Source organism: Ascaphus truei, chromosome 20 (genome assembly GCF_040206685.1).
Source record: "Ascaphus truei isolate aAscTru1 chromosome 20, aAscTru1.hap1, whole genome shotgun sequence".
In the NCBI taxonomy this organism is placed as follows: domain Eukaryota; kingdom Metazoa; phylum Chordata; class Amphibia; order Anura; family Ascaphidae; genus Ascaphus; species Ascaphus truei.
The window spans coordinates 7,019,638-7,047,233 of record NC_134502.1 but is presented as its reverse complement, the minus strand read 5'-3'; the positions used below and the strand labels follow the sequence as shown (position 1 = coordinate 7,047,233).

General features: G+C 45.1%; 1 protein-coding gene across 1 annotated transcript in view; it reads right to left on the bottom strand.

Moving 5' to 3' along the window:
- LOC142471459 (extracellular calcium-sensing receptor-like) overlaps positions 1 to 27,596 on the bottom strand; it is a 49,018-nt gene that overhangs the window by 4,730 nt on the left and 16,692 nt on the right. The window contains exons 3-6 of the mRNA XM_075578258.1: positions 7,308 to 7,587; positions 6,385 to 6,676; positions 4,006 to 4,836; positions 154 to 381 (exon numbers count right to left, since the gene is read on the bottom strand). Of these exons, the coding sequence (XP_075434373.1) occupies positions 154 to 381; positions 4,006 to 4,836; positions 6,385 to 6,676; positions 7,308 to 7,587 (1,631 nt within the window). The remainder of the gene's footprint in view (positions 1 to 153; positions 382 to 4,005; positions 4,837 to 6,384; positions 6,677 to 7,307; positions 7,588 to 27,596) is intronic.

Below are 27,596 nucleotides of genomic sequence, written 5' to 3'. Positions count from 1 at the left end.
TTGAACGAGGGAGAACATTGATGTTGTGTTTCCACCTATTACCCAATTCCACCACCCATATAACTCCTTCTATTGACCCATAGAGCCGCTCCCTATATCTCCTCCTATTACCACTCCTTATACATGTGTCTCCTCTAACTGGCAGTACCTTACCTCCCTTTCACCTGATGCCCAATGCACGACAGTGGCATTGATGGTGAAAACCTGTCCAATGGGAGCTCCGGTATCGTAGCTGCCCACCTTGACCTGTTTTATTCCGCCCTCCGGGCTCAGCTGCCAGTTCACTATATCATACACCGCAGGTGGGTCCCCGTTCTCATTAAAGAAGAGCTCCCTCCCATTGCCCGTTCTCATGCGCACCTTCTTCACATAGTGCAAAAGCTGTGGAGAGAGTAGGGAGGTTCTGTTAAGTTACATAGGCCCAGAGTTACTAAAGACAATGGGGTTTGTTAAGGAATGGGAACCAATGGAGTTATCAAAGGAAACATTGAAAGCAGTGGGACTCTGTTGCCCAGAGGTGTTGGTCATTTACATCCAATATTGGGTACAGTATGTTGTCAACATTTAATTTTCTTCCATATACAGTATCTCCCCCAATTTCCTATATAACCGCTCCTTGCAACCCCTCCTATTGCCCCATATAATCGCTCCCTATAACTCCTCCTAATGCCCCATAAAACCTCTCCCTATAACTGCTCTTATTACTCCATATAACTGCTCACTTTGGGGTAGATCCTCGGAAGTCCGTTAAACACTTTATGATATGTTAACTTCACCGGGTAGAGATGGGCGAATTTTTTTTTGACCAATTTGGATCCGCAGGGGATCAACCGGTTCCTTTGGTTTATGAATTTCAGCGGATCAATGTAGAAAAAAGGGGATTCACATTTTGTGGATTTTTTATTTTTACCAATTAAATACGTGGATTCGGGAAAAAATAAAATAAGAATCCCCCAAAGGATTCTACAAATCCATCCGCGGGTTGTATACAATGGCGGTTTTTCATGAATCTGCGCTGATTGAAACTGCCCAAATCCGTTTGCGGATTTTAAATCGCGAAATGGATTTTAGGGGTAACAGCCGCGAAAATCCGGGAAACAGATTTGGGCAAATTCTCCCATCTCTACAAATAAATGTCTTCAACGCTCAGTAATTACTGTAGTGAAGATGAGTATTCTAAAACAAATCTGGGGCAATCACCAACAAGACCCAGGTACATGCTGGGTACATGCTGGGTACATGCTGGGTACATGCTGGGTACATGCTGGGTACATGCTGGGTACATGTTGGGTACATGCTGGGTACATGCTGGGTACATGCTGGTTACATGCTGGTTACATGCTGGGTACATGCTGGGTACATGCGGGGTACATGCTGGGTACATGCTGGGTACATGCGGGGTACATGCTGGGTAAACGCTGCAACATTTCAGTGACATTTCTGCAGACAGACTAATGGCCCATCGGATTAACAGCGGGGGTCCCTGGCAGTCCAATTAATCTGAATGGGACTGCCAGGGACCCCTGCTGTGTTTATCCAATGGGCCATTAGTCTCTGCAGAAATGTCACTGACATGTTGCAGCATGTACCCAGCATGTACCCAGCATGTACCCAGCATGTACCCAGCATGTACCTGGATCTTGTTGGTGATAAGACTTTGTAAAACAGGCATTCCCTCTAACAATGCATATCACATACAGTAGCTCAGCTATAGTTAACAACGTAACGTTACTTACTTTAGGTCATAGCAAATAGTGGCTTTACTCCTAACCGTAACACTACAATAGGTTGGTTACTGTATACTGCACCGACACACTTTATTCGAGCAAATACCCGGTATGTACCTGGCAGATACCTGGAATGCGCCACTCCTAACCTCTGACAAGCCCCGTTGCATTTGCCTTCCCAGCCTGGGTTCATGCCTGGCTGATGGGTGGCTGATCTGTTAAATGATAATGATTAGGATTTAATAGGCTGCAATGCTTCGCGTGTCTACCAGATGGCATAAATTCATGAATTGTAATGCAGTTTATATATATATACTGTGCAGTATTGCAGCCAGCGGGAATAAAATGCTTCAATCCCTGCTTGGAAAATAACTCAATGTACTCGGGCAGAAAACAGTCACAAACCTCAATACACCCGGGTATACCCGAATTCGTGGGACTAGCCAAGCTCGAATAAAGTGTGTCGCCAGTGTAGGATCAGGATAAGTGTAAGACTACAGTTAGCAAGGGCAGATTTCCCATTAGGGCCTAAGGCGGCTGAAATTGGGGGGGGGGGTGGCAGAATTTGAAGGCTGCATGCCGGCTTGTCGCCCCCCGCACATGTGAGATCGGTGTTTGCCACTTCTGCTTCTAATTTAACAGAGCTTTGGCTATCCCTATAACTCTTCCTATTACCCCAAAACTATGCTCTGTGTCTTGACCAGTGTAGTACAAAGTCATAGATGCCATTTTGGTGGCCTGGAGAAATGGTGATTGGTTGCAGGCTGGGATACCTTTGATTGGACAGACAGAGTTCTTAAGAGATGAAATACTAATTTATAGTTTACCAAACCTCAAACGTTTCTTCTTCAAGTGTAATCTGGCAGCAAAGTTAGAAGGAAACATATACCATATTTGTCTGCTTATTGGGTGACCCTGGATATAAGATGAAACCCTAATTTCAGTAGCAGCTGGAAAGAGAAAAAGTTTACACACACATACACACACTCTGTGTGTCTGTCTCTCTGTGTGCATGTGTGTGTGTCTGTCTCTGTATCTGTGTCCTTGTGTTTCTGTATCTCTGTGACTCTCTCTCCGTCTCTGTCTGTATTTCTGTCTCTGTCTCTGTGTGTGTCTTTTTCTGTCTTTGTGTGTTTCTCTGTGTGTGTGTGTCTCTCTCTCTCTGTCTATGTGACTCTCTGTGTGTGTCTGTGTGTCTGTGTGTCTGTCTCTGTTATTCTCTCTATCTCTATGTCTCTCTCTCTCTCTTTCGCAGTGACTCTCTCTCTCTGTCTATGTGACTCTCTCTGTGTGTGTCTGTGTGTCTGTCTCTGTTATTCTCTCTGTCTCTCTCTCTCTCTCTCTCTTTCTCTCAGTGACTCTCTGTCTCAGTCTCTCTATCTCTCTGTCTCCCTGTGTTTCTCTTTGTCTCTGTGTGTCTATCTCTGTGTGACTATCTCTGTCTCTGTGTATCTCTCTCTCTGTCTTTCTCTCAAATCAAATAAGCTTTATTGGCATGACAAAAGAAAATGTCAGTATTGACAAAGCACGAATAATGATTGCTCAGTACATGGATAACAGTTACACACAGGGATGTGACAGGTGCTGATATAGTGTGCAGCCAGTTTGTTGTTGTTGTTGTTGTTTTTTTTTTTTTTTTTTTTTTTTTTCTCTCTCTCTCTCTCTCTCTCTCTCTCTCTCTCTCAGAAGAAAGCTACAGTACGAGGTTTGGGACGCTATGTACACTAAAATTTCATCTTTAATACTTGTGCTGTAGCGCCGACGAGTATTCTAAAACAAATCTGGGGCAATCACCAACAAGACCCAGGTACATGCTGGGTACATGCAGGGTACATGCTGGGTGCATGCAGGGTACATGGTGCAACATTTCAGTGACATTTCTGCAGACAGACTAATGGCCCATCGGATTAACAGCGGGGGTCCCTGGCAGTCCCATTCAAACTGAAGGGGACTGCCAGGGACCCCTGCTGTGTTAATCCGATGGGCCATTAGTCTCTGCAGAAATGTCACTGAAATGTTTGCAGCATGTACCCAGCATGTACCCAGCATGTACCCAGCATGTACCCAGCATGTACCCAGCATGTACCCAGCATGTACCCAGCATGTACCCAGCATGTACCTGGGTCTTGTTGGTGATAGCCCCAGATTTCCCAAGGCAAGTTTAAGGCAAGTTTTAGAATACTTGGCGGCGCACCTGTACATCAAAATGTATCTAATATCATTCCATTTTTACTGTATGATGCTGTACTCAAGTTTTGTGTTTGTTAAAGATCTGTACCTGCCATGGTCTGAAATTCGAAATATCTGAGCATCTTCCATGTGAGAATGGTCCTTCTCCTTCACGGCAGTCGGTCAAATCTTGCAAAGCTTTGGCTACAACACGAACAGCATTATAGAGACTGTAGGTTGCCCTTAAGTCAGAGACATCATTGTAGCTGTTCTGGATGTTTTCTAGATTTTCTGCTCCTGTGCACTCTATTTTTGAAGTTACTGATGGGCCTGTTAGGTTTTTATGTTCCAGGAACTTGCAGCTGAAAGCTTCCTCCCAGAATATCTTCACCCACTCTCCTCCCATAGACATGAATGGGTTGATGCTGTTGAGGAACTCTCTAAACCCTGGGATAGTCCCGCTGGGGAGGGCAAAGCCAATTGTTCCAGAAAGAAGTCCTGAGTATTTGTTCACTAGTAAGACGGGGGAGGTCGCCCAAGCTTCACTGGCCAACCATATCTTCCCTGTCACCTCCTGTCTCAACATCTCATCCAGAATAAAGGGCAAGTCAATATCAGAGGAGAAGATGAGCACCACCTTGGCCGTTGACTCTTTGATGACCCGGGCAATGTGTGGAGCATTGTGATCAGGCTGCCTTATCATGATGTTTTCCATGAAGGCCACGCAAGCTCCAGCCTTAAGTATCTCTTTACTGATGACCTGGATGCCCTGTTGCCCATAATCATTGTCAACAGCCACCAGTCCCACCCATGTCCAGCCGAAGTGCAACACCAGCTGAGCCAGTCCCTGGGACTGGAAGGCATCACTGGGGACAGTCCTGAAGAAGGAAGGGAACTGTGTCTGGTCGCTCAGGAGGGAGCTGGTGGAGTAGTAGCTGATCTGATAAGATGAAGAGGTTGGGGAACAAAACTGAATCCGATTTGGTTCCAGAAGTTTGGGGGCTAAATTTACTAAAGTCTCCCAGATGCTAAACTGGAGCAAACCTAACGCAAAAGAACAGTACAACATTTATCAAAGGGAAAACTCCCAATTGCTTTCAACTGTTTTTGGCGCTGGTTTATAACAGTTTTCCATCGGGCAGACGTTTGAAATGTATCACTCCATTAAATCTCAGGGACAATATTGCATTAGGCTTAACAAAATGCACGGTGTTAACGAGTGCAATAATGTCTGTTACTGTTATATACTGTACATAATGGGATCTGCCAACATGTGCATGTCTTACTGACACTGGTTTCCTTTTTCCTTGTGTTGATTAAATCTGCCAGGTCTGAGGATACATTCATCTCGATGCCAAGGAGATCAGAATCCCACATCACCATTACCAAACAGGAAACAATATATTTATTTACATTGTAAATATCTTCATCTTAAAGAGGCAATCCATGCAAGGACCAAAGTGATATAAATCCACTGACAAGTTTAATGGGAGCTGTCACGGGAGACCAGGACTAATTCCAGGGATCAATATCGCCAGACAGAACACGAGAGTTTATCAAATTAATTTATTGGAAAAACATATCCACAACTATACAAAAGACACAAAAAATCACACGTACCCAACTGGGGAAACTAGGGGATACCCTGCCTAACCAGTCGCAGGGACCTACTTGGAAAGATTTTCCCTGTTCACTTTCTTTGCCCAGTGCCTACAGGACTGGTTTCCAGGCCTGAGACCAGCACTGGATTGGACACTGTAGTTTCTCCCTGTCACGGCAACACCTCTGTAACTCTCTGCAGGCTCTGTCTGCTAGCGGTCTCCCTCCCCACCTTTTTATATACTTAAACCATAATATTGCAACGTGCAGATTGGTGAGTAGAACTGCAACATAACATTTGCAACAATTCTACTGCAAACATATTAACCCCTGATTCCTAAGGTGCTGGAACCAAGCAAAGACATACATATATACATAACATATAATACAATACCAATGTATTACTGACAGGTAGGGGTAATGGCAGACTTAACCTTTTTAAACAGCAGCCATATTTCCTACCGTCACAGGAGTGATGCCTTTTTTTTACTCAAATCTGACTCAAAGTATTGTATTATTTATTTTTGTAATGTAAAGACTTGGTAGGGGTGTGATTTCCTCTGACTGCTCTCTTTTGAGTGATGTCCCTATGGGTTCATCAAGTGCTTCTACAGCCAGAGACCATCTCCCCAACTCCCCTTATCTGTATTGGCTCTTTGATAAGGACAAGGTAGGATAAGGGTAAAGAAAACACTTGATTGAATCCCCCCCCCCCCCCCCATTCAGAGACCCCTAAGAAATTCAACTCACAGACTGTGTGGAGTTACACGTGCAATACACAGTCAGACTATGTGGAATTACATGTGTAATAGACTGGCAGACTACTGTATGTGGAATGCTCATGATCCAATTAGTATTTCAGCACCACGGACAGAAAACTTAACCTTACCTGTGGGTATCGGTACAGCCCCAGGATATGAGCCATCAGAATGGTGTATGTAGAGATGGAGTGGCCGATGACAGCTGCCAAGGGGACACCTTGATAGCACTTAAAATTGGGCACAGGTGGACCATGCCCAGTCAGCACCTGTAGCGTTCCTGCTATAACCCACTGTATTACAGTACATGAATCATAGATATGGAGGCCCAAGGTGATGTTGGGTAGAAGCTCAAGGTCCCTGTTGATCTCCTGCACAGCAAACCGCATGGCCTGGACACGCTGGTAATTATCGAAACGAGACCTGGACATGAGAGTGGGGATTTACGAATATGATGAGGCAATTTAACCCCCAGGATATTTCGAGTTTCAAACCATGAGTCGTATATTAATGAATAAAGAATGGGGGTGTATAGATCAACTGTGACATGATAGTAAAGGGTGAAGAAAAAAGTAGATGCAATAATAATAACAACAGGGAGATCCACCACAAGTGCACAGGAGTCCCCCATCGAATGGAGGTATAACTGTGAATATAGAACACACTCCGATGGACATAGAAATCAATGAAGTGCATCTATTTTCCAAGGATCGATGTTTCGGCCATGACAAAGGTCCATGTTAGGACTGAAATGTCAATCCTCATATAATAAATGTACTTTATTGATTACCAAGTCGCTCACATGGGACTGGCCTTTTATCCCATTAAACACGTCGCTGCCATTAGGTCACTTTGCTCCTATGTGTCACTGACCATTTAACCCAATTAACACGTACCTGACATTATGTCACTTTGCTGCTACGTGAGACTTACCCTTTAACCCATTTAACACGTCCCTGTCATTAGGTCACTTTGCCCCTACATGTCACTGACTATTTTATTGATGACATCAACAAATGGGCTTTAAGTCAGATTATAAAGAAATACAGCTTACGCTTTGCAGACCGCCGGGCCGGGTTTCTCTGTGAAGCTAAGTTTAGGGTATATTTTGTAAATATGAATAGATAACACCCCACCAATTACGATGTCTCCAGCCTCCACAATCCCCCTGAGTTCAGCATTATTGAGGCTGCACCCCAGTGTGAATGGTGTAGTGTAGAATAGCATAAGTTGCCACATTGTCATATAGAAAAATTGCAGCATCTTCTGATGTCCCAAAACTGTTAGGTCATGAATGTGATGTCTCCAGGAACTGCACGGGATAAACGCTGGCCCTGGGGAAAGGAGACACTCGTCATTCACTTAATGTAAAGCTGTCAATTTTTTAGTTACTCAATCATCCTCTTGCAGTGCTCACTCTCTCAGTCCTAAAGGTTTCTGCGGCAGGTTGGGGGTGCAGTGACAGGTGTGTGTGGTACAGGAATGGCAGAGTGGGCTGCAGGGACAGATGGGAGCAGTGGGACGAAGGCTGCTAGTAGAAATCAAAGAAAAGTTTGTTTTCTGAGAAGTAGAATTTCCTGAGGGTCAGAGATTATTCCTCGGGGAGGGACTCCCAACCACATCCTCCAGAGACCAGAAATGCAGACGTGGAGTCTGAGAAGGGAGAGGGAAGCAGGTAAGAGCAGCTCACACAGTTACAGACGATATAACCATAAAGAAGAGATGAGAACATCTACAGTACTTAAATGGCAAAAATACAATTTTCAGTCTGTGTAACTACAGGGAGCAGATATACATGGGGCAACCACAGGGGGCAGGAGACCAGCCCCAGGGGGGAGAAAAAAGCAAAGAAGAAAACGCCTACCTGCAGAGTTTGAGTCTCCTGGGAAGAAAGTAAAACCCAAGGTAAAACAAAGATAAGACAAAACCCAGATACAGGGGAATCATCTGCTGGGTGTAGAAACTTTATGCAGACACAAGCTCCAGTCACAGATGGTGCAACCACTGGGGGGCAGCAACACGGCACAGAGAAAAGCCACAGGCACTGATGGTGTAACAGGGTACAAGCTTGACCACAAAAATGTCAGTAACCAAAAAACAATAAAAAAGACCTACAGTAGCATGGATCTTTGAAACAGCAGTAGCCCTCTTAAAACATCATAAAGAAGATAGAAAAGGAATAACTTTCCAAAGGTTGAATTCTGCTGTATAGCAAAAATGCAGGCAGGCTTATAGTATATTTAAAACAAATAGAAAAAAACAGTCTCCAGGGCACTCCTAAGCCAAACAGGATCCCAACTGAATGAATAATAAACGCTAGTCTCAAAAAATTGAATGAAGTGAAAAAATTATTTATTGCAACATAGGTGAACAATAAAAATACCTCCTATGCGTTTCAACTAACTGGTGGTCTTTGTCAAGGAGTCCTTCTCCAATTGTGGGACCCCATGTTTTATATTTATTATCTTCCTATACCCTGGAGCGCATGGCAGTTTTCCTTTACATTTTAAACAAACCTTTATGTGTAGTTGTTCAAATAGACACACTAATTGCATATACTGTACACTGGTTGAACATACCACCCCTGACTTGCAAAATGTTGTTTGCTGTAATGCACGTAGTGTCCGCCCTTCTCGTGTATGGAGATGGCTTGATATAGTGTTATTAGTTATTTATTGCCTCTTATTAGCAAGCATATTTTATCGCAGCCAAAACAAAGTTGCAAGTCCAGAGCACTGTTTGGTAACAAAAATTGCATACAATATACCACTTAGTACCAGGTGTGAGAGTATGTATCCCCAGATTATTGATACTCTCTGAATTCTGAATAATTCCGGACAAATTAAATGGTGCGTTGCATAATAGAATTGTGAGCACACTATGTATGTTTCTGGCGCATTCAGTCCTGCACTGGCTGGATAAGGGGTAAAGGGTAAGGGGGAAATAGAAGTAAAATAATCACTGACCTCCAAAAATTGACTTCTTTCACACAGCTCCCGGCTCTCCCACAGTATAGATGTGCTCCTCCTTGAGTGTGTTTTCCCATGCAGGAACACATCGGTGGCTGTGCAGAGAGACGTGGAAGCGCAGGATGGGCGCAGCACACGTGGCACCATTGCAGCGCCTGCGGGACCACACACTCAAGGAGGGGCACATATATACTGTGGGAGAGCCGGGACCGTGTGAAAGAAGTCACTTTTTGGAGGTCTGTATGCGCTAGAAACATACATAGTGTGTTCACTATTCTATTATGCAACATATGCATATATCATATGGTGTGAGCCGTTCGTTGATCCCTTCACTGCCTGCTCATTCAAGGACACTTTTGGGACTTTTCAAAAGACGGTTTGGTTTCTATTGGATTGATATTTATTTAATGGACTGTTTTGGCGCCGGCAATTCTTTCTTTTTTCTGTGACCTATTTTCTGACTGTACAGTCAGTACTTGCCAGGCTGCCTATTTTGTAATTTCAACATTCATCTATAGTTTTATTATTACTTTTTAGCGCTGTTTTACACCGTCTTTTTCCCACTATTCTATTATGCAACACACCATTTCATTTGTCCGGACCAACGACTTCCTAAGAAACTATACCTAAACTGCAGCGTTTTCCTGCGAACCAGGAACATTCTTTTTACCATGCTGAAGAATTCAGAGAGCACAACTCTATCCCAGTACAGCACCGTTATATGTGGTTGCAAAATATCAACAAAAACCACAATAGACAGACACAATTGTATCAATAATCTTGGGATGCAGCATATTCAGGGTGCACTGTGTCCCCATGCAGCCTATACAGGGTGCACTTTAACCCAATGCAGCCTATTCAGGGCCCACTATGATTCCATGCAGCCTATTCAAGTCACACTGTGACTCCATGCAGCCTATTAAGGGCACTTTGTGGCCCCATGCAACCTATTCATGGTGCACTTTGACCCCATGCAGCCAAGTCAGGGGGCACTATGAAAACACCATGGGCCAAATTAGGTAACCACTAGTTGAGACAGACTCTGATATCACTTATGATTTTCTGTGATAGCTGTCACCAGGGATTTTCACAGTGTATACTGAGGTCAGGCTTCCACATGAGATACAGTTAGGTCCGGAAATAATTGGACACTGATACAAGTTTTGTTATTTCAGCTGTGTACCAAAATAAATTCAAGTTACAATTAAATAATGAATATGGGCTTAAAGTGTAGTCTATCAGCTTTAATTTGAGGGTATTCACATCCAAATTGGAGGAAGGGTTTAGGAATTGCATCTCTTTAATATGTAGCCCCCTCTTTTTCAAGGGATCAAAAGTAATTGGACAATTTATTCAAAAGCTGTTTCATGGACAGGTGTGGGCTATTCCTCCATTATTTCATCATCAATTAAGCAGGTAAAAGGTCTGGAGTTGATTCTAGGTGTGGCATTCGCATTAGGAAGCTGTTGCTGTGAACCCACAACATGCGGTCAAAGGAGCTCTCAATGCAAGTGAAACAGGGCATCCTTAGGCTGCAAAAAAAAGAAAATCCATCAGAGAGGTAGCAGGAACATTGGGAGTGGCCAAATCAACAGTTTGGTACATTCTGAGAACAAAAGAACGCACTGGTGAGCTCTGCAACACAAAAAGGCCTGGACGTCCACGGAAGACAACAGTGGTGGATGATCGTAGGATCCTTTCCATGGTAAAGAAAAACCCCTTCACAACATCCAGCCAAGTGAAGAACACTCTCCAGGAGGTAGGCATATCATTATCCAAGTCTACCATAAAGAGAAGACTTCACAAAAGCAAATACAGAGTGTTCACCACAAGGTGCAAACCATTCATAAGCCTCAAGAATAGAAAGGCCAGAATAGACTTTGCAAAACAATATCTAAAACAGCCAGCCCAGTTCTGAAACAGCATTCTTTGGACCAATGAAACTAAGATCAACCTGTACCAAAATGATGGGAAGAAAAAAGTATGGAGAAGGCTTGGAACGGCTCATGATCCGAAGCATACCACATCATCTGTAAAACACGGTGGAGGCAGTGATGGCATGGGCATGCATGGCTTACAATGGCACTGGGTCTCTAGTGTTTATTGATGATGTGACAGAAGACAGAAGCAGCCGGATGAATTCTGAAGTGTATAGGGATATATTGTCTGCTCAGATTTATCCAAATTCAGAGACGTTGATTGGACGGTGTCACGGTAACTTATGACAAGATATAACAAACACCAAATATCTGGGTTGAACTGAACGAGGCTTAGATATAATAAAATATATTTATTCCTTAAAAAGGTGAACACAGCAATATGGTACAATTAACAGGCAAGAAGGTAACACTTACTTAGGGTTGGGGAATGGAGAAGTATCAGCTAGCAATTCTCCAGCAATCCGGTGACATTCAAGGTGAAATCAGAAGAACAACCAAAAAACTGTAGGGTTGACACAGTTTATATACCTTTCTAACCCTATTCTTAACATTGAATACACACTATTGGTGAACAATTATCTGTATCCAATCCCTAACGTGGAAACACAGTTTAACCCATGCCCCCCAGCTAGTTAGCCCATGCGTACTGGGACTCTGAGGGTCTTATTTCTGTAGCCCCATAATTAAATCAGGGATGACGACCAGTCTACCAGATGAAGTATCTGGCAGGATCTTCATTGTTTGTAGGTGTAGATATAACACTTACAAACCACTCCAGTTTGATGCTTCTCCGCCCTCAGGTAAACAGTTAGAGTGGCAGAGTCTTTTGATCAGTACTTGGTTCCTAGTGTAAACAATCAGGGCAGTTAACTTTTGATCACAGGGCTTATGCTAAATCATCCGGCTTCCCTTCCTGACCTATTAGCATAGCAGATGGAGTCTGCATTTTCAGAGCAGATCCAAAAAATCATATACACTTTAATATCTTCACATATTAATAAATTCCGTTCTGGTGGGCCCAGTGGGTCGAAATTTGCCAGTTTTTAATGCCTACAGTGACTCTATATATTGGCAAAATTTCAACTCTCTGCGACCTGCAGAACCGGAGATACAGAAATGCACTTTAAAACATTTTTAAAATACAGGATTATAATGAAACATGGGAACAGGGGAACATAAAGTTTCCTGACATGACAAGGTGTAAGCCATATTCCTGGACCGCAGTCCAGTTAACCCCTTGCCTCCCTGGTGAGGTCAGGGGGTGGCCATATGGGGTGCAACCCCTTTAATACCGGGCCAATCCACCTCTCCCTCTACACCTCCCCTTCCTAATGGGTGACCTGTGGCCAACTGGCCCTAACGGGGAGTGGGGCACTGCTGGCATCCTTAACAAACTCAGTCTCAGAGGGATAGTCCTGATGTGAAAGTCCATCAGCATTGCTGTTTTCACTACCATTTTTGTGCTGAATAGTAAACTCAAACTCTTGCAAGGCCAAGCTCCACCTTAGCAACTTGGCATTCTCCCCTGATGCCCTCTGCAGCCAACTCAGGGGGTTGTGGTCTGTGAGGACCGTGAAAGCCCTTCCATACACATAGGGCTGGAGTTTTTTGAGTGCCCACACAATGGCCAAGCACTCTTTCTCAATGGTGGCATAGGCCACCTCTCTGGGGAGTAGTTTTTGGCTGAGGTACACCACAGGGTGCTCTCTGCCGTCGTCCCCCACTTGGCTCAACACAGCCCCAATGCCATAGTCTGAGGCATCAGTCTGTATAAGGAAATGTTTGGTATAGTCCGGGGCAGCCAGTATGGGGGCCCCAGCAAGCACAGTTTTCAGTGCCTGGAAAGCAGTTTCACAGGCAGGAGTCCAGGTGATAAGCACAGGCAGTTGCTTCTTAGTCAAATCAGTCAGGGGTTTGGCCATGGCGCTGTACTGTGGGTCAAACTTCCTATAGTACCCTGCGGTGCCCAAAAATGCCATGACCTGTTTCTTGGTTTTTGGAACAGGCCACTGAACTATGGCTTCTACCTTGGCTGGCTCTGGTTTGAGGTGCCCTCCACCCACCCTGTGCCCTAAGAACAGGACCTCTGCCATCCCTACCATACACTTAGTGGGTTTCAAGGTAAGCCCAGCCTCCCTGATCCTATCCAGCACCGTAGTTACATGTCCTAAGTGGGAGTCCCAGGAATTACTGAAGATAGCGATGTCATCTAAGTAAGCCCTGGCATAGCTCTGCATCCCTTCCAGTAACCTATTGACCAGGCATTGGAAGGTAGCCGGGGCATTCTTCATCCCAAATGGCATCACCAAAAACTCATAGAGGCCACTTGGAGTGATGAATGCTGATTTCTCCCTAGCCTCCAGGGTCAGTGGGATTTGCCAATAGCCTTTGCTCAAATCCATAGTGGTCAGATACTTTGCCCCCGCGAGTTCATCCAGTAACTCATCCATGCAGGGCATGGGGTAGACATCTGACACCGTCCCAGCGTTGAGCAAGCGGTAGTCCACACAAAACCGGGTGGTCTTGTCCTTCTTAGGGACTAGAACTACCGGGCTTGCCCAAGGACTCTGGGACGGAGTAATTACCCCTAGGGTCAGCATCTCCTCTATCTCCCTTTCCATACTGGTCTTGACCTCTGCTGACACTCTATAAGCGTATTTATGCAGTCGCTGCAAATCCCCTGTGTGCACTGGGTGTTTTGTGAGATGTGTGGTCCCTGGCATGTCAGTGAAGAGGGACCTAAACTTAGCGTGCATGTCCCTGGCTTCTACCTGCTGCCTAGCACTCAACTGTGCCCCTATCTCTACCTGCTCCACAGTGTTCCCCTGCCTTGCCTACCCTAGGAGATCAGGCAGAGCATTGCTCGCCGGATCCTCCAGCAGTGGGCTACAAATGGCCATTACTGCTCCCATACTCGGTGCTCTGTATTCTTTCAGCATATTGACATGATATGTCTTATAACTCTCAGGCTCTACCTGTACAACGTAGTTGCACTCATTCACCTTTCGGATAACCGGGTATGGTCCCGACCAGGCAACCATCAACTTGTTCTCCCGAGTGGGTTTGAGAACAAGCACCTGATATCCTGGGATGAATTCCCTGCTACGGGCATTCCGGTCATACCATTGCTTTTGCTTGGTCTCAGCGGCCCTGAGGTGGTCCTGGGCCACCCCCATGAGCATCCCTAACCGGTCTCGGAGATCTACTACATACTGGATCACTGAAGCATCAGTAGCAGTAGCCTCCCCTTCCCATCCCTCATGGAATAGGCCCAGAGGTCCACGTACCCTGCGGCCATATAGTAGCTCGAAGGGGGAGAAGCCTGTAGATTCCTGCGGTACCTCTCGGTAGGCAAACAGCAAGTGCTGTAAATGAATCTCCCAGTCTTTCCCCTCCGCCTCTATGAAGGTCCAAAGCATCTGCTTCAGGGTACCGTTAAACCTCTCACATAATCCGTTTGTCTGGGGATGGTAAGGGGTAGTGCGCCGGTGCTGTACACCGCATGCATCCCAGAGACAATGAAACAGTTCACTCATGAACTGAGACCACTGATCGGTTAGGATCTCACTAGGGAAACCTACCCTAGAAAAAATGTTCAGCAAAGCTGCTGCCACTGTCTTGGCATCTATGGTGCCAAGCGCTACCGCCTCAGGGTACCGGGTGGCAAAATCCACCACCGTGAGGATTTAGCGCTTCCCTGACCTGCTAGGAATCATAAGGGGTCCTACAAGATCCATCGCTACTTTCTAGAAGGGTTCCCCTATTATCGGTAGGGGTTTCAGGGGTGCCTTCACATGGTCGCCCGCCTTACCAACTCGCTGGCAGCCATCACAAGAGCAGCAGAAATTGCCCACATCTCGAGATGCCCCCGGCCAGTAGTAACGCTGTAATAACTGGGCTCGTGTTCTGTTGACCCCCTGATGTCCCGCTAACGGAATAGAGTGAGCTACCCATAACAGTTGCTGTCGGTACCCCTGGGGCACTACTAGCTGTCGCTTACCGGTCAATCCCTCCTCTATCTCTGGGTTCCCTTCTTCTCTATACAGGAGTCCCTTATACCATAGACAGTGCTCAGTGCCTTCCCCTGCCTGAGATTCGGACGCCCGAAGTCTCACGCCGGCCAGGGTAGGGTCTGTCTTCATTGCCTCCCTAAACTGGGCTCCTAATTCTGGACACCCCCTAGTCCTGTCATTGTCTGGAGAATGGGGAAGGGTGAGGGGAAACAGTAAGTCAGTCTGTGGTTGCAAATGATCCTGGCTTACCTCCCCGGGCTCCTCTGCGCCCTTCGCTAACGTTGGTCCCAAAGGCTGGGGGACTGGCACCACCGCCATTGCCACTGTCTGGCTCTGGGTAACCGCCGCCACTGCAGCGGTTTTGGGCACTCGGTCATAGGTGCAGGTCATCGGACCCAGATCGTTCACAAGAAGAACTTCAGCATCCAAACCAGGTAAAACCCCCACCTACCACACACCCTGGCCCTCCCCCCAATCCAAAAAGATTCTGGCCACTTGCAGGAAACGTGGCTCTCCGTCGATGACAGTTATCTGTATCCCAGGGCCTGGGAGTAATTCCTCTGGCCGGACCATATCAGGTCGGACCAGGGTCACTGCAGCTCCTGAATCCATCAAGCCGACTGCTTGCCGGTCACCGACTGCGACCGGGGTGAGATGTCTGCTCCGGCCGTCCGTCTGCTGCAGGTCCGCGCTGAGATGTCCTCCGCTCCTGGCTGTAGGCACCGATGAAACCGGGACAGGTGTGGCATGGGACGTCTCACTGGGAGTTGGTTCCATGACCGGTCCGGGGTCTTTGGTGGAAGCCACCCGCACGCGGGCTACCGGCCTCGCAGCTGGGGTGCGTTGCCCCTGATGGGGTCCGCCAGAACGCAGGGGTTCTGGGCAATCTGGTCTGATGTGACATGGGCGGTTGCAGTTGTAGTACCGGCGCTCGTGCCGGAGCTCCCCCGCCTTCGGTGGACTGCTGCCCGCAGGCGGCCTCTGAGTCCATTGGGGGGTATAGGCAGACTTTTTGGCCGGTGCCGCCGCCACCGCCGCCTTGGCTACTGCTTTGGCGGTCATCAGGGCTCGGCTGGCCACATAGTCGTCTGCAAGCCTCGCCGCCTCCTGGTAAGTCTTGGGCGTCTTGTCTTACACCCAAGCCCTCACAGCCGGCGGGCACTGCTGCATGAGCTGCTCCTGAAAAATGTGGTCCAGCAGGCATTGGTAAGTCCGTGCCTCATAGCCCTCCACCCAGCGTATCCCGTACAAAGCCATGTGGGTCACGTAGGTAACATAGGACTCCAGGGGCTGCCTCTCTTCCTGCCGAAATTTACCCCAGTAGGCTTCTGGGTTAAAACCGTACTGAAACAGTAACAATTCTTTCAGGTGGTCATAGTCATCAGCATACTCATCTGGAAGCGCCATCATCGTCTGCTTAGCCAAGCCAGACAGTAAGGGGTCCAAACGTGCAACCCGATGCTGGGGAAGTACTTTGTACCGCCGACACTGTGTTTCAAAGTTCTTTAGAAAACTGTCGATCTGATCGGTACCTTCCACGAACTTGGTGAGACTGTGCTGATCCAGTTTGAGTTCATCTTTGTTGGGTTGGACGGGGCCAATAAGCAGGTCTGTTTACTGCCATAGTGATAAACTGCAGCCACTCCTCCGGTGTCCTTCTGTCACCCCACGCAGTAATCAGTGCCAACATTTCAGGGGTGAACAGACTGGTAGCCGCAGCAACCAGTACCCCTCCTGTTGCACTGCTCCCGGGAGGTGCACTTGTACCCTCCCCGAGATTCCGCCGCCCCGGCACTGGGTTCCTTCCCTGATCTCCAGGTGGCTGTATAAGGGCAAGCTGAGCCGTATCCTGAGGCTCTGCAAGCCGGGCTTCATAGTTACCGATTGCGTCAACCATGTCTGCGACCTCCTGGTTCTCATAGGGCAGTCCATATTCATGGCACTTGTCCTTCAGCTGAGCTCGGGTCCTCATGTTGGATGAGCCTTCAGCCTCGCTCATGGTTCACGGTCGCAGCAGTGAGGTGGTGTTACAACTTGTGTTAACTGTTGCACTACTGTGTGTTCAATATCTTTAGTCCCAAGAACTCACAATTCCTTTCGAGTTCCCACTATATTACAGGGTCCCGCAGTACACTGTAATACAGGTTCAGTTCAATCCCACCACTGCCACCAGTTCATTATAGAGCTTGTCATGGTAACTTATGTAAAACCAGAGACAGAACATAAAACACAGACAGAGCTCAGTGCACATCCAGTGAAACTCATACACGGTACAGTGCCTAAATATATATGTATAAATATCTATTAAATAAAATGGTCTTTTAGTTTAACATTTTTGGCCAAACTTGTTGTAAGCCCCTGAGCCACTGCACGGCAGACCACATTTCCAGGGGTCCCTAACACTAATATAAATTCTTAATAACCTGTGTTGTGGTTATTTTGGGGGTTCAATAGGAGCTTGTTAGGTGTCCAGTATGTTTTACAATTCTTGTTCAGCTAATCTTAGCTGATTGGAGGGTGGCAACCTCCTACCTAATTGAAGCTTACCCCCTCCCACATTTAAATGGTTAATAGCTCACTCCATAGCATCTCCCACTCAGGGGAACTTGCCTGCTTGCAGTATGGTTGTGACAAATCTAATACAGAGTGCTTTTCCTGGTAATGTACAGGTTATTAAAAGCTTCAATCAGACTTAGAACTTTGCAACTAATATTGACAGATTTATGATAAATCATTCTTCCTGGTATTGCACAGGTTATTAAGAATTTATATTAGTGTTAGGGACCCCTGGAAATGTGGTCTGCCGTGCAGTGGCTCAGGGGCTTACAACAATTTTGGCCAAAAATGTTAAACTAAAAGACCATTTTATTTAATAGATATTTATACATATATATTTAGGCACTGTACCGTGTATGAGTTTCACTGGATGTGCACTGAGCTCTGTCTGTGTTTTATGTTCTGTCTCTGGTTTTAAATATGTATTGACATGCTCTGTAGCACTCCTCTGTGACACTCATATGCTTATATATATGTTGTGGTTATTTTGGGGGTTAAATAGGAGCTTGTTAGTTGTCCAGTATGTTTCACGGTAACTTATGACAAGATATAACAAACACCAAATACCTGGTTTGAACTGAACGAGGCTTAGATATAATAAAATATATTTATTCCTTAAAAAGGTGAACACAGCAATATAGAACAATTAACAGGCAAGAAGGTAACACTTACTTAGGGTTGGAGAATGGAGAAGTATCAGCTAGCAATTCTCCAGCAATCCGGTGACATTCAAGGTGAAATTAGAAGAACAACCAAAAAACTGTAGGGTTGACACAGTTTATATACCTTTGTAACCCTATTCTTAACATTGAATACACACTATTGGTGAACAATTATCTGTATCCAATCCCTAACGTGGAAACACAGTTTAACCCATGCCCCCAGCTAGTTAGCCCATGCGTACTGGGACTCTGAGGGTCTTATTTCTGTAGCCCCATAATTAAATCAGGGGCGACGACCAGTCTACCAGATGAAGTATCTGGCAGGATCTTCATTGTTTGTAGGTGCAGATATAACACTTACAAACCACTCCAGTTTGATGCTTCTCCGCCCTCAGGTAAACAGTTAAAGTGGCAGAGTCTTTTGATCAGTACTTGGTTCCTAGTGTAAACAATCAGGGCAGTTAACTTTTGATCACAGGGCTTATGCTAAATCATCCGGCTTCCCTTCCTGACCTATTAGCATAGCAGATGGGGTCTGCATTTTCAGAGCAGATCCAAAATACCATATACACTTTAATATCTTCACATATTAATAAGTTCCGTTCTGGTGGGCCCAGTGGGTCAAAATTTGCCAGTTTTTAATGCCTACAGTGACTCTACATATTGGCCAAATTTCAACTCTCTGCGACCTCCAGAACCGGAGATACAGAAATGCACTTTAAAACATTTTTAAAATACAGGATTATAATGAAACATGGAAACAGGGGAACATACAGTTTCCTGAAATGACAAGGTGTAAGCCACATTCCTGGACTGCAGTCCAGTTAACCCCTTGCCTCCCTGTTAAGGTCAGGGGATGGCCATATGGGGTGCAACCCCTTTAATACCGGGCCAACCCCCCTCTCCCTCAACAGACGGCACTTCACTTTACAGATGGACAATGACCCAAAACATACTGCGAAAGCAACCCAGAAGTTTTTTAAGTGGAATATTCTGCAATGGCTGAGTCAATCACCTTATCTCAACCCGATCGAGCATGCATTTCACTTGCTGAAGACAAAACTTAAGGCAGAAAGACCCACGAACAAACAACAACTGAAGACAGCTGCAGTAAAGGCCTGGCAAAGCATCACAAAGGAGGAAACCCAACGTTTGGTGATGTCCATGCGCTCCAGACTTCAAGCAGTCATTGCCTTCAAAGGATTCTCGACAAAGTATTAAAAATTAACAATTTATTTATGATTGTGTTAATTTGTCCAATTACATTTAGAGCCCCTGAAATAAGGGGACTGTGTATGAAAATGGTTGCAATTCCTAAACATTTCATACGATATTTTTGTTGAACGCCTTGAATTAAAGCTGAAAGTCTGCACTTCTATTGCATCTCAGTTATTTCATTTCAAATCCATTTTGGTGGCGTACAGAGCCAAAATTATGAAAATTGTGTCAGTGTCCAATTATTTCCGGACCTAACTGTTTGTACACTGTGAAGATTGTTATCAGAATACTGTACAAATAAACATCTTCTGGCAGTTCTATGTCTCCACATGTAGGATAAGTGTTTTAGCTAAACTACGCTGTGGGCCAAGTCAGGCAACCCCTAATTGAGACTGACTCAGAGGCTTATAGTCTAATAGTGCTTATTCAGGACAGCTACTGCACCGACACACTTTATTCGAGCAAATACCCAGTATGTACCTGGCAGATACCTGGAATGCGCCGCTCCTCACCTCTGACAAGCCCCGTTGCGTTTGCCTTCCCAGCCTGGGTTCATGCCTGGCTGACGGGCGGCTGATCTGTTAAATGATAATGATTAGGATTTAATAGGCTGCAATGCTTCGCGTGTCTACCAGATGGCATAAATTCATGAATTGTAATGCAGTATATATATATATACGGTGCAGTATTGCAGCCAGCGGGAATAAAATGCTTCAATCCCTGCCTGTAAAATACCTCAATGCACTCGGGCAGAAAACAGTCACAAACCTCAATACACCCGGGTATACCCGAATTCGTGGGACTAGCCGAGCTCGAATAAAGTGTGTCGCCAGTGTAGCACTGCGCCAGTGTTATATCTTAAATTAAGAGCCACTGCTATATAAATATATACGGCACTGAAGATATTTAAACTGGTTTTTGCAGCTATATGACCTACTGTTCATATCGTCTCCGGTACGTCTGTTTCTAATGAGCAATTGCTATGAGCTACAATACAGTAACTTGTTAGCCATATTAGGCAATTATGAGTTGAGCCAGAATATCAACGTCATTACCTGACTACTGTGCTCGCAGAGTCTGAATAATCAGACATTACTATAGACAGTTAACTACTCTATCTACTTTGCTCTACTTTATAAAGTAGGGGGATTCATTACAGATGGATACTATAGAGCTCCATATAAGAACAGTGGATATCTAATATATATATGGAGTAATTTTACGAAGTACGCACACTACAGGATACTACAATTGATGCAGCACTGTGTTTTGTTCTTGAATAGGCAGGAGTGCTAGCCGCATACAATTTATATCCATTGTCTGTGTCTCTAGCGTACTTTCGACGGTGGTAACAGTGAAGGTGATGTATCAGGATACCTCAGTACATAACGTATTTCACACACTGTGATAGCTTAGTTGGAATCTTCATATACTACCCGAGAGTGAGTTTGTATACTTTATGAATGTATAGTATACATTTTAACTCTTTGAGGGGGTTCACTGATTGCCCAGCGCTTCATTTTGGTTTTTAAGTTTGTCGTGTTTATAGTTATTTTGTTCATAAAATAAAATGTATTTATTTTTGAGATTAGTAGAGTAGTGTGCGTATATTAGGGTCTTCTCTCTCTCTCGTGCTGCACTATGAACCCATGCAGAATATTCAGGTCTCACTGTGACCCAATGCAGCCTATTCAGGTTGCACCGTGATCCCTTGCAGCCCATTGAGAATAGAAGAGGCAGGCGTTTAGATTCTTTAAGTCAGTAGGGACGGAGGCATCAAATCAGAATTATAAGGAACGTAACACAAATTGCTAAAGGGCAATCAAATGAGCAAAAATAGAAAAGTAAAAAGGATTGCAATTGAAAGTAAGATGAACCGTAAAAAGCTCTTTAAAAACCTTAATAACATTTTAAAAAAAACAGAAAAGAAAAAAAAGGACCTTTCAGTGTGATATGGGCAGGCAGATTATTGGAGATAAGGAAAAAGCAGAGGTATTAAACAAATTCTTTGCCTCTGTGTTTACCAGGGAAGGGCGGCTTGATAAAAGTAAAGTAAAAAAAAGTCCCCTGGCCCTGATGGCATACATCCATGAATCCTTAAGGAGTTACAGTAAGCTGAGTAATAGCCAAATCATTACATTTAATATTCAAGGACTCCATTTCCACAGGCTCAGTACCACAAGATTGGCGTAAAGCAGATGTGGTGCCTATATTTAAAAAGGGAGCTAGATCACAACCAGGGAATTATGGACCTGTAAGACTGACTTCAATAGTGGGAAAGCTACTTGAAGGTTTAATATGGGATAATATTCAGGAATACCTGATGGAAATCAAAATCATTAGTTATAGTCAGCATGGATTTATGAAGGATAGATCTTGCCAAACTAACCTTATTTGTTTCTTTGAGGAGGTAAGTAGGGATTTGGACCAGGATAATGCAGTTCATGTGGTCTACTTTTTTGCACGATTTTGCAAAGGCTTTTGATACGGTTTCACACAAGAGGTTGGTGTACAAAATAAAGCAAAATGGAATCAGTAAAAATATATGCACCTGGAGTGAAAACTGGTTAAAGGACAGGCATCAGAGGGTTGTCATAAATTGAACTTTTCAGATTGGGCTAAAGCCATGAGTGGAGTATCTCAGGGATCGGTACTGGGACCCCTGCTTTTTAACTTATTTATTAATGACCTTGAGGTTGGGATCGAGAGCAAAGTCTCCATCTTTGCTGATGATACTAAATTGTGTAAGGTTTTAGAATCAGAGCAGGATGTAATTTCTCTCCAGAAGGACTTGGAGAGACTGGAAATGTGGGCAGGTAAATTGCAGATGAGGTTTAATACAGATACATGTAAGGTTATACATTTGGGAAGCAAGAATAAACAGGCGACTTACACATTAAATGGGGATTAATTAGGGAAATCCTTGATGGAGAAGGATTTATGAGTACAGTACTTGTAGACAGCAGGCTTAGCAATAGTGCCCAAAGTCATGCAGTAGCATCAAAGGCAAACAAGATCTTATCTTGAATTAAACGGGCAATGAATGGAAGGGAAGTAAACATAATTATACCCCTTTATAAGGCTACACCTTGAATATGGCTCACAATTTTGGACACCACTTCTTAGAAAAGAGATTATGGAACTAGAGAGAGTGTAGAGAAGAGCCAGCAAATTAATAAAGGGGATGGACGATCTAATCTATGAAGAGAGGCTAGCTAAATTAGATTTATTTACATTAGAAAAGAGGTGTCTAAGAGGAGATATGATAACTTTATACAAATATATTCGGGGACAGTACAAGGAGCTTTCAAAAGAACTGTTCATCCCAAGGGCAGTACAAAGGACTCGGGGCCATTCCTTAAGGTTGGAGGAAAGGAGATTTCACCAGCAACAAAGGAAAGGGTTCATTACAGTAAGGGCAGTTAAAATATGGAATTCATTACCCATGGAGACTGTGATAGCAGATACATTGATTTGTTCAAAAAAAGGATGGACATATTTAAAGAAAGGAAAGGTATACAGGGATATACCAAATAAGTAAACATGGGTAGGATGTTGGTCCAGGGAGTAATATGATTGCCAATTCTTGGAGTGAGGAAGGAATTTATTTTTCCCCTTATGAGATATCAATGGATGATATGACTCTGGGGGTTTTGTTTGACCGTCTCTGGATCAATATACTTTAAGTATAGACATAGGATAAAGTATCTGTTGTCTAAATTTAGCATAGGTTGAACTTGATGGACGCATGTCTTTTTTCATCCTCATCTACAGCCCGGCCCCGTTATAGCGTGATCCGCTACAACGCAAATGTATTTAACATTTTGTTTTGGCAAATTTTAAAAGCACATCACGGGTTCTTTCTGTAAGATGGTTGGTAGCAGGCACACCACCGGCCTCCACCAGCTTCTCCTGCACTGCTGGGAGATCCTGCTCGAGATTCTCCTCCCCTCACCCCCCCAACAGACACACAGACACACAAACATATTTATGTGTCTAGATAGATAGAACATTCACTTTCAAAATCCATCCTCCCAGTAGTTGAGGTGGTGTAGAGAAAAATTCAATACATTATAAAAAATACCTACATTTTATTAATGCCATATATATATATATATATATATATATATATATATATATATATATATATATATATATATATATATATATATATATGTGTATATATTGTGACAGAAACCAGGGGATGGTAATAAATTCCGTATATAGGGCTCCCAGGATACTAGACAGTTTCTATCCTGTTTGGCCTGGGAGTGCAGCCTTATAATACATACACTCCATCCCACAGTTTGGCAAGCGCTGGAACTGAGGGATGAGAGATCCAGACCAGAGTTGTCTGCTGCCTGATTTCTGTCACCTGTCATGCTAATTAGGAATCAGGTATGAAAGACTGATTTCCTGTTTGCTCTGGTCTCCCCACAAGAGCGAGGAGGCTGGAAGGCTGCTGAACTACAGAGGGGAGAAGCCTCTTCCCCAAACAGGTTCAATCTTTCTGTTCATTTGTGTAAGACTGCAAAAGTACCGTGTTTTGATGTTGGAAGTGGAAAAGCCACTTCCAACCCTGAGTCAGGGATATCTAAGTTAAGTTATCGCTCAGGTGAGCAGCTTTTGTTTTGATCTGTTTTCTGTTGTATGCACTGTGGCAGTCTCAGTGCCTGGGACTGAATAAACCAGGCATTGCCTGTTTAAAGGAACAGTACGTGACGCCTCATCATTTAACCTACCCTAAAAGACCGTGTTCTAAACAGTCCCGGACAAACGACGGAGCCCCGGAGTAAGCCGTTTGTCACACGTGGTGGAGAATGCGGGCAGAACACTAGGGGGTCTGCGGGTTGAAGAACTTTGAAAAAAAAAAAAAAAAAAAAAAAGTTTTTTTCATCCTCTGCAAACAAGATGGAAGACGTGGTGGGTGCGCTGGTACGCAATGTCGCTGCCCAGAAAGACGCAAATGAAACCCAGCAACAGCTGTTAATAGCCCAGCAAGAAACTAATGCAAACCAGCAGCGGACGAATGCAGCCCAGCAACAGCTGCTAATAGCCCAGCAAGAGATTAATGCCAACCAGCAACAGGCGAATGCCAACCAGCAACAGGCGAATGCAAACCAGCAACAGACGAATGAAGCCCTGCAAAACGCGAATGCAAACCAGCAAGAGACAAACCGCTTGCTGAGAGAGGAGCAACAGCGGTTCGCTCAGGGCTTTCAGCAGGAAATCGAGATCCTGAGGGGGACTATCAGTAACCTTCCACTGGCAGCGGCAGCCCCAGTTCCGAAAATGACCAGGGCAAGCCACTACCTTCAGAAGATGGGACCCTCGGATGATGTGGAAGCCTATCTTCTCACGTTTGAACGCACGGCACAGAGAGAGGGATGGCCAGAAGCTGAGTGGGCTGGTCTAATCGCACCCTTCCTAAGCGGCGAACCCCAGAAGGCTTACTTTGATCTAGAGCCAGCCGAAGCTAACGTCTATGCAAAATTGAAGTTCGAGATCCTCGCCCGCCTCGGCGTAACCACGGCTGTTCGCGCCCAAAGGTTTCACGCATGGTCCTTCACGATGGATAAAGCCACCCGAAGCCAGATGTATGACCTAATCCACCTCGCCCGGAAGTGGCTACAACCCGAGATCAACTCAGCCAGCCACATCGTGGAACGGTTGGTCATGGACCAGTTCTTGAGGAAACTTCCCTCTGCCTTACGCCGTTGGGTCAGTCGGAGTGACCCCCACAATGCGGATGAGCTTGTGGCCCTCGTAGAAAGGTACAATGCAGCAGAAGAGCACCCGCAACCCACAGTCGTGGAGCAACCCCACTACCCGAGGTTCCAGGACTCTTCCAGAGACGGTAAAAGGGTACCGGGGTTAAGGGGCGCTGAAGAGCGGCGACCACCTTCACGCAGCACCAGCAACAGTGGTTCGCACACTAAGGGCAATAGCCAACATGGGGAGCCGGGAAAAGGCTCTAAGTGGGACACAGACTATGTACCTAAATGTGTAAATTGTCATGAGAGGGGCCACACAGCAAAAATCTGCCCACTAAATGATGAGCCCATGCAATGCAACAGCGTGGAACCTTATTCGCTGTTGTCCCAATGTATGGGCCCTAGCCCAGAGGACCCCTTGAATAACCATCTGTGGGCATTTGTAAAGGTTAATGGTAAGAGGGTTCGGGCACTTCTTGACTCTGGGAGCATGGTCACACTAGTGTCCGAATACCTCTTGCCCATTAAGAAGAAACAGGGAAACAGTTCACAAAGAGTGGCAATTTGTTGTATACATGGGGATAATCATGAATATTCCACTGTTGATGTTTTTTTTGAAACAGAGTTTGGTTCTTTAGATTTCAAGGTGGGTATTGTACCCAAACTGGCACATGATGTGTTAATAGGGACCGACTTTCCCCATTTTCTAAAAATGTGGTCCCCCGCTCAGAATAGCGCCCAGAGTTCAATAGCGGACCATAACGAAGTATTAGAAGAAACAAATCCTTTCCCTTTTTCAGAAATAGAGGTTGACGAGGGCCCAAATAAGAAGGGGGAAAAGGAGGAGTGCTGTAAAATTCCCTTCCCCATCACTACTTTGGTAGGGAATACCCCAAATCAAGATGTTGAGCAGACACTTACCACCCCAGAACCGGATAAGACCCTCGCTGACCTAGAGGTCAGTCCTGGGAGTTTTAAGAAGGCCCAGTGGGAGGACCCCACATTAGCGGTAGCAAGGGGAAATATACGGGACCAGAATAGTACTCCTGGCCAACCAGATAGGTCACTTGCTTACCCCTACTTCGAGGTAGAGAACGACCTAGTATATCGGGTTGATAAAAGGAAATCAGTTACAACTAAACAATTGTTGGTACCACGGACATTCCGTAACGTAGTATTACACCTCGCACATAGTCATCCATTGGGGGGACACCTAGGGGTGGAAAAGACAAAAGAAAAGGTTCTCCGAAGCTTCTATTGGCCTGGGGTTCTGGCAGAAATTACGAATTATTGTTCCTCATGCCCAGAATGTCAGATCACCGCCCCGTTCAAGGCGTACCGCAGCCCATTGGTACCCCTTCCCATAATAGAGGTACCATTTGACCGGATTGCTATGGATCTAGTAGGACCCCTAATAAAGTCTGCTAGGGGACATCAGCATATATTGGTAATATTAGATTATGCCACCCGATATCCGGAGGCAGTTCCCCTACGTAGCACCTCAGCTAAAAACATAGCAAAAGAGTTAGTAGTTCTGTTTTCCCGGGTCGGGATTCCTAAAGAGATTCTATCTGACCAGGGAACACCATTTATGTCCCAAGTAACGAAAGAGCTATGTAAACTCCTAAAAATCAAGCATCTCAGAACCTCAGTCTATCATCCACAAACAGATGGTTTAGTGGAAAGGTTCAATAAAACCTTAAAGAGCATGTTACGGCGGGCGGTTGATAAAGATGGGAAAAACTGGGATTGTTTGTTACCGTACCTGTTATTTGCCATTAGGGAAGTTCCCCAATCATCCACAGGCTTCTCCCCGTTTGAACTATTTTATGGCCGACACCCAAGGGGCTTACTGGATATAGCCAAAGAGACTTGGGAACACGAGGTTACCCCTTACAGAAGTGTAATAGAGCATGTTGCCCAGATGCAGGACCGCATTGCTGCAGTCCTACCCATAGTGAGGGAACACATGGAGAAAGCTCAAGAAGCACAGAGGAATACATATAATAAGGGTGCTAGGGTCAGAATTTTTTCTCCAGGTGATAGGGTACTAGTTCTGGTTCCCACCGTGGAGAGTAAATTCCTTGCTAAATGGCATGGGCCATATGAGGTCTTGGAAAGAGTGGGAGAAGTAAATTATAAGGTAAGACAGCCAGGTAGGAGGAAACCTGAGCAAATTTACCATATAAACCTACTCAAGCCCTGGAAAGATAGAGAAGTCTTGTTAACCCTAGTACCCCCAGGTCCATCAGAGAATCAAGAAACTGACCC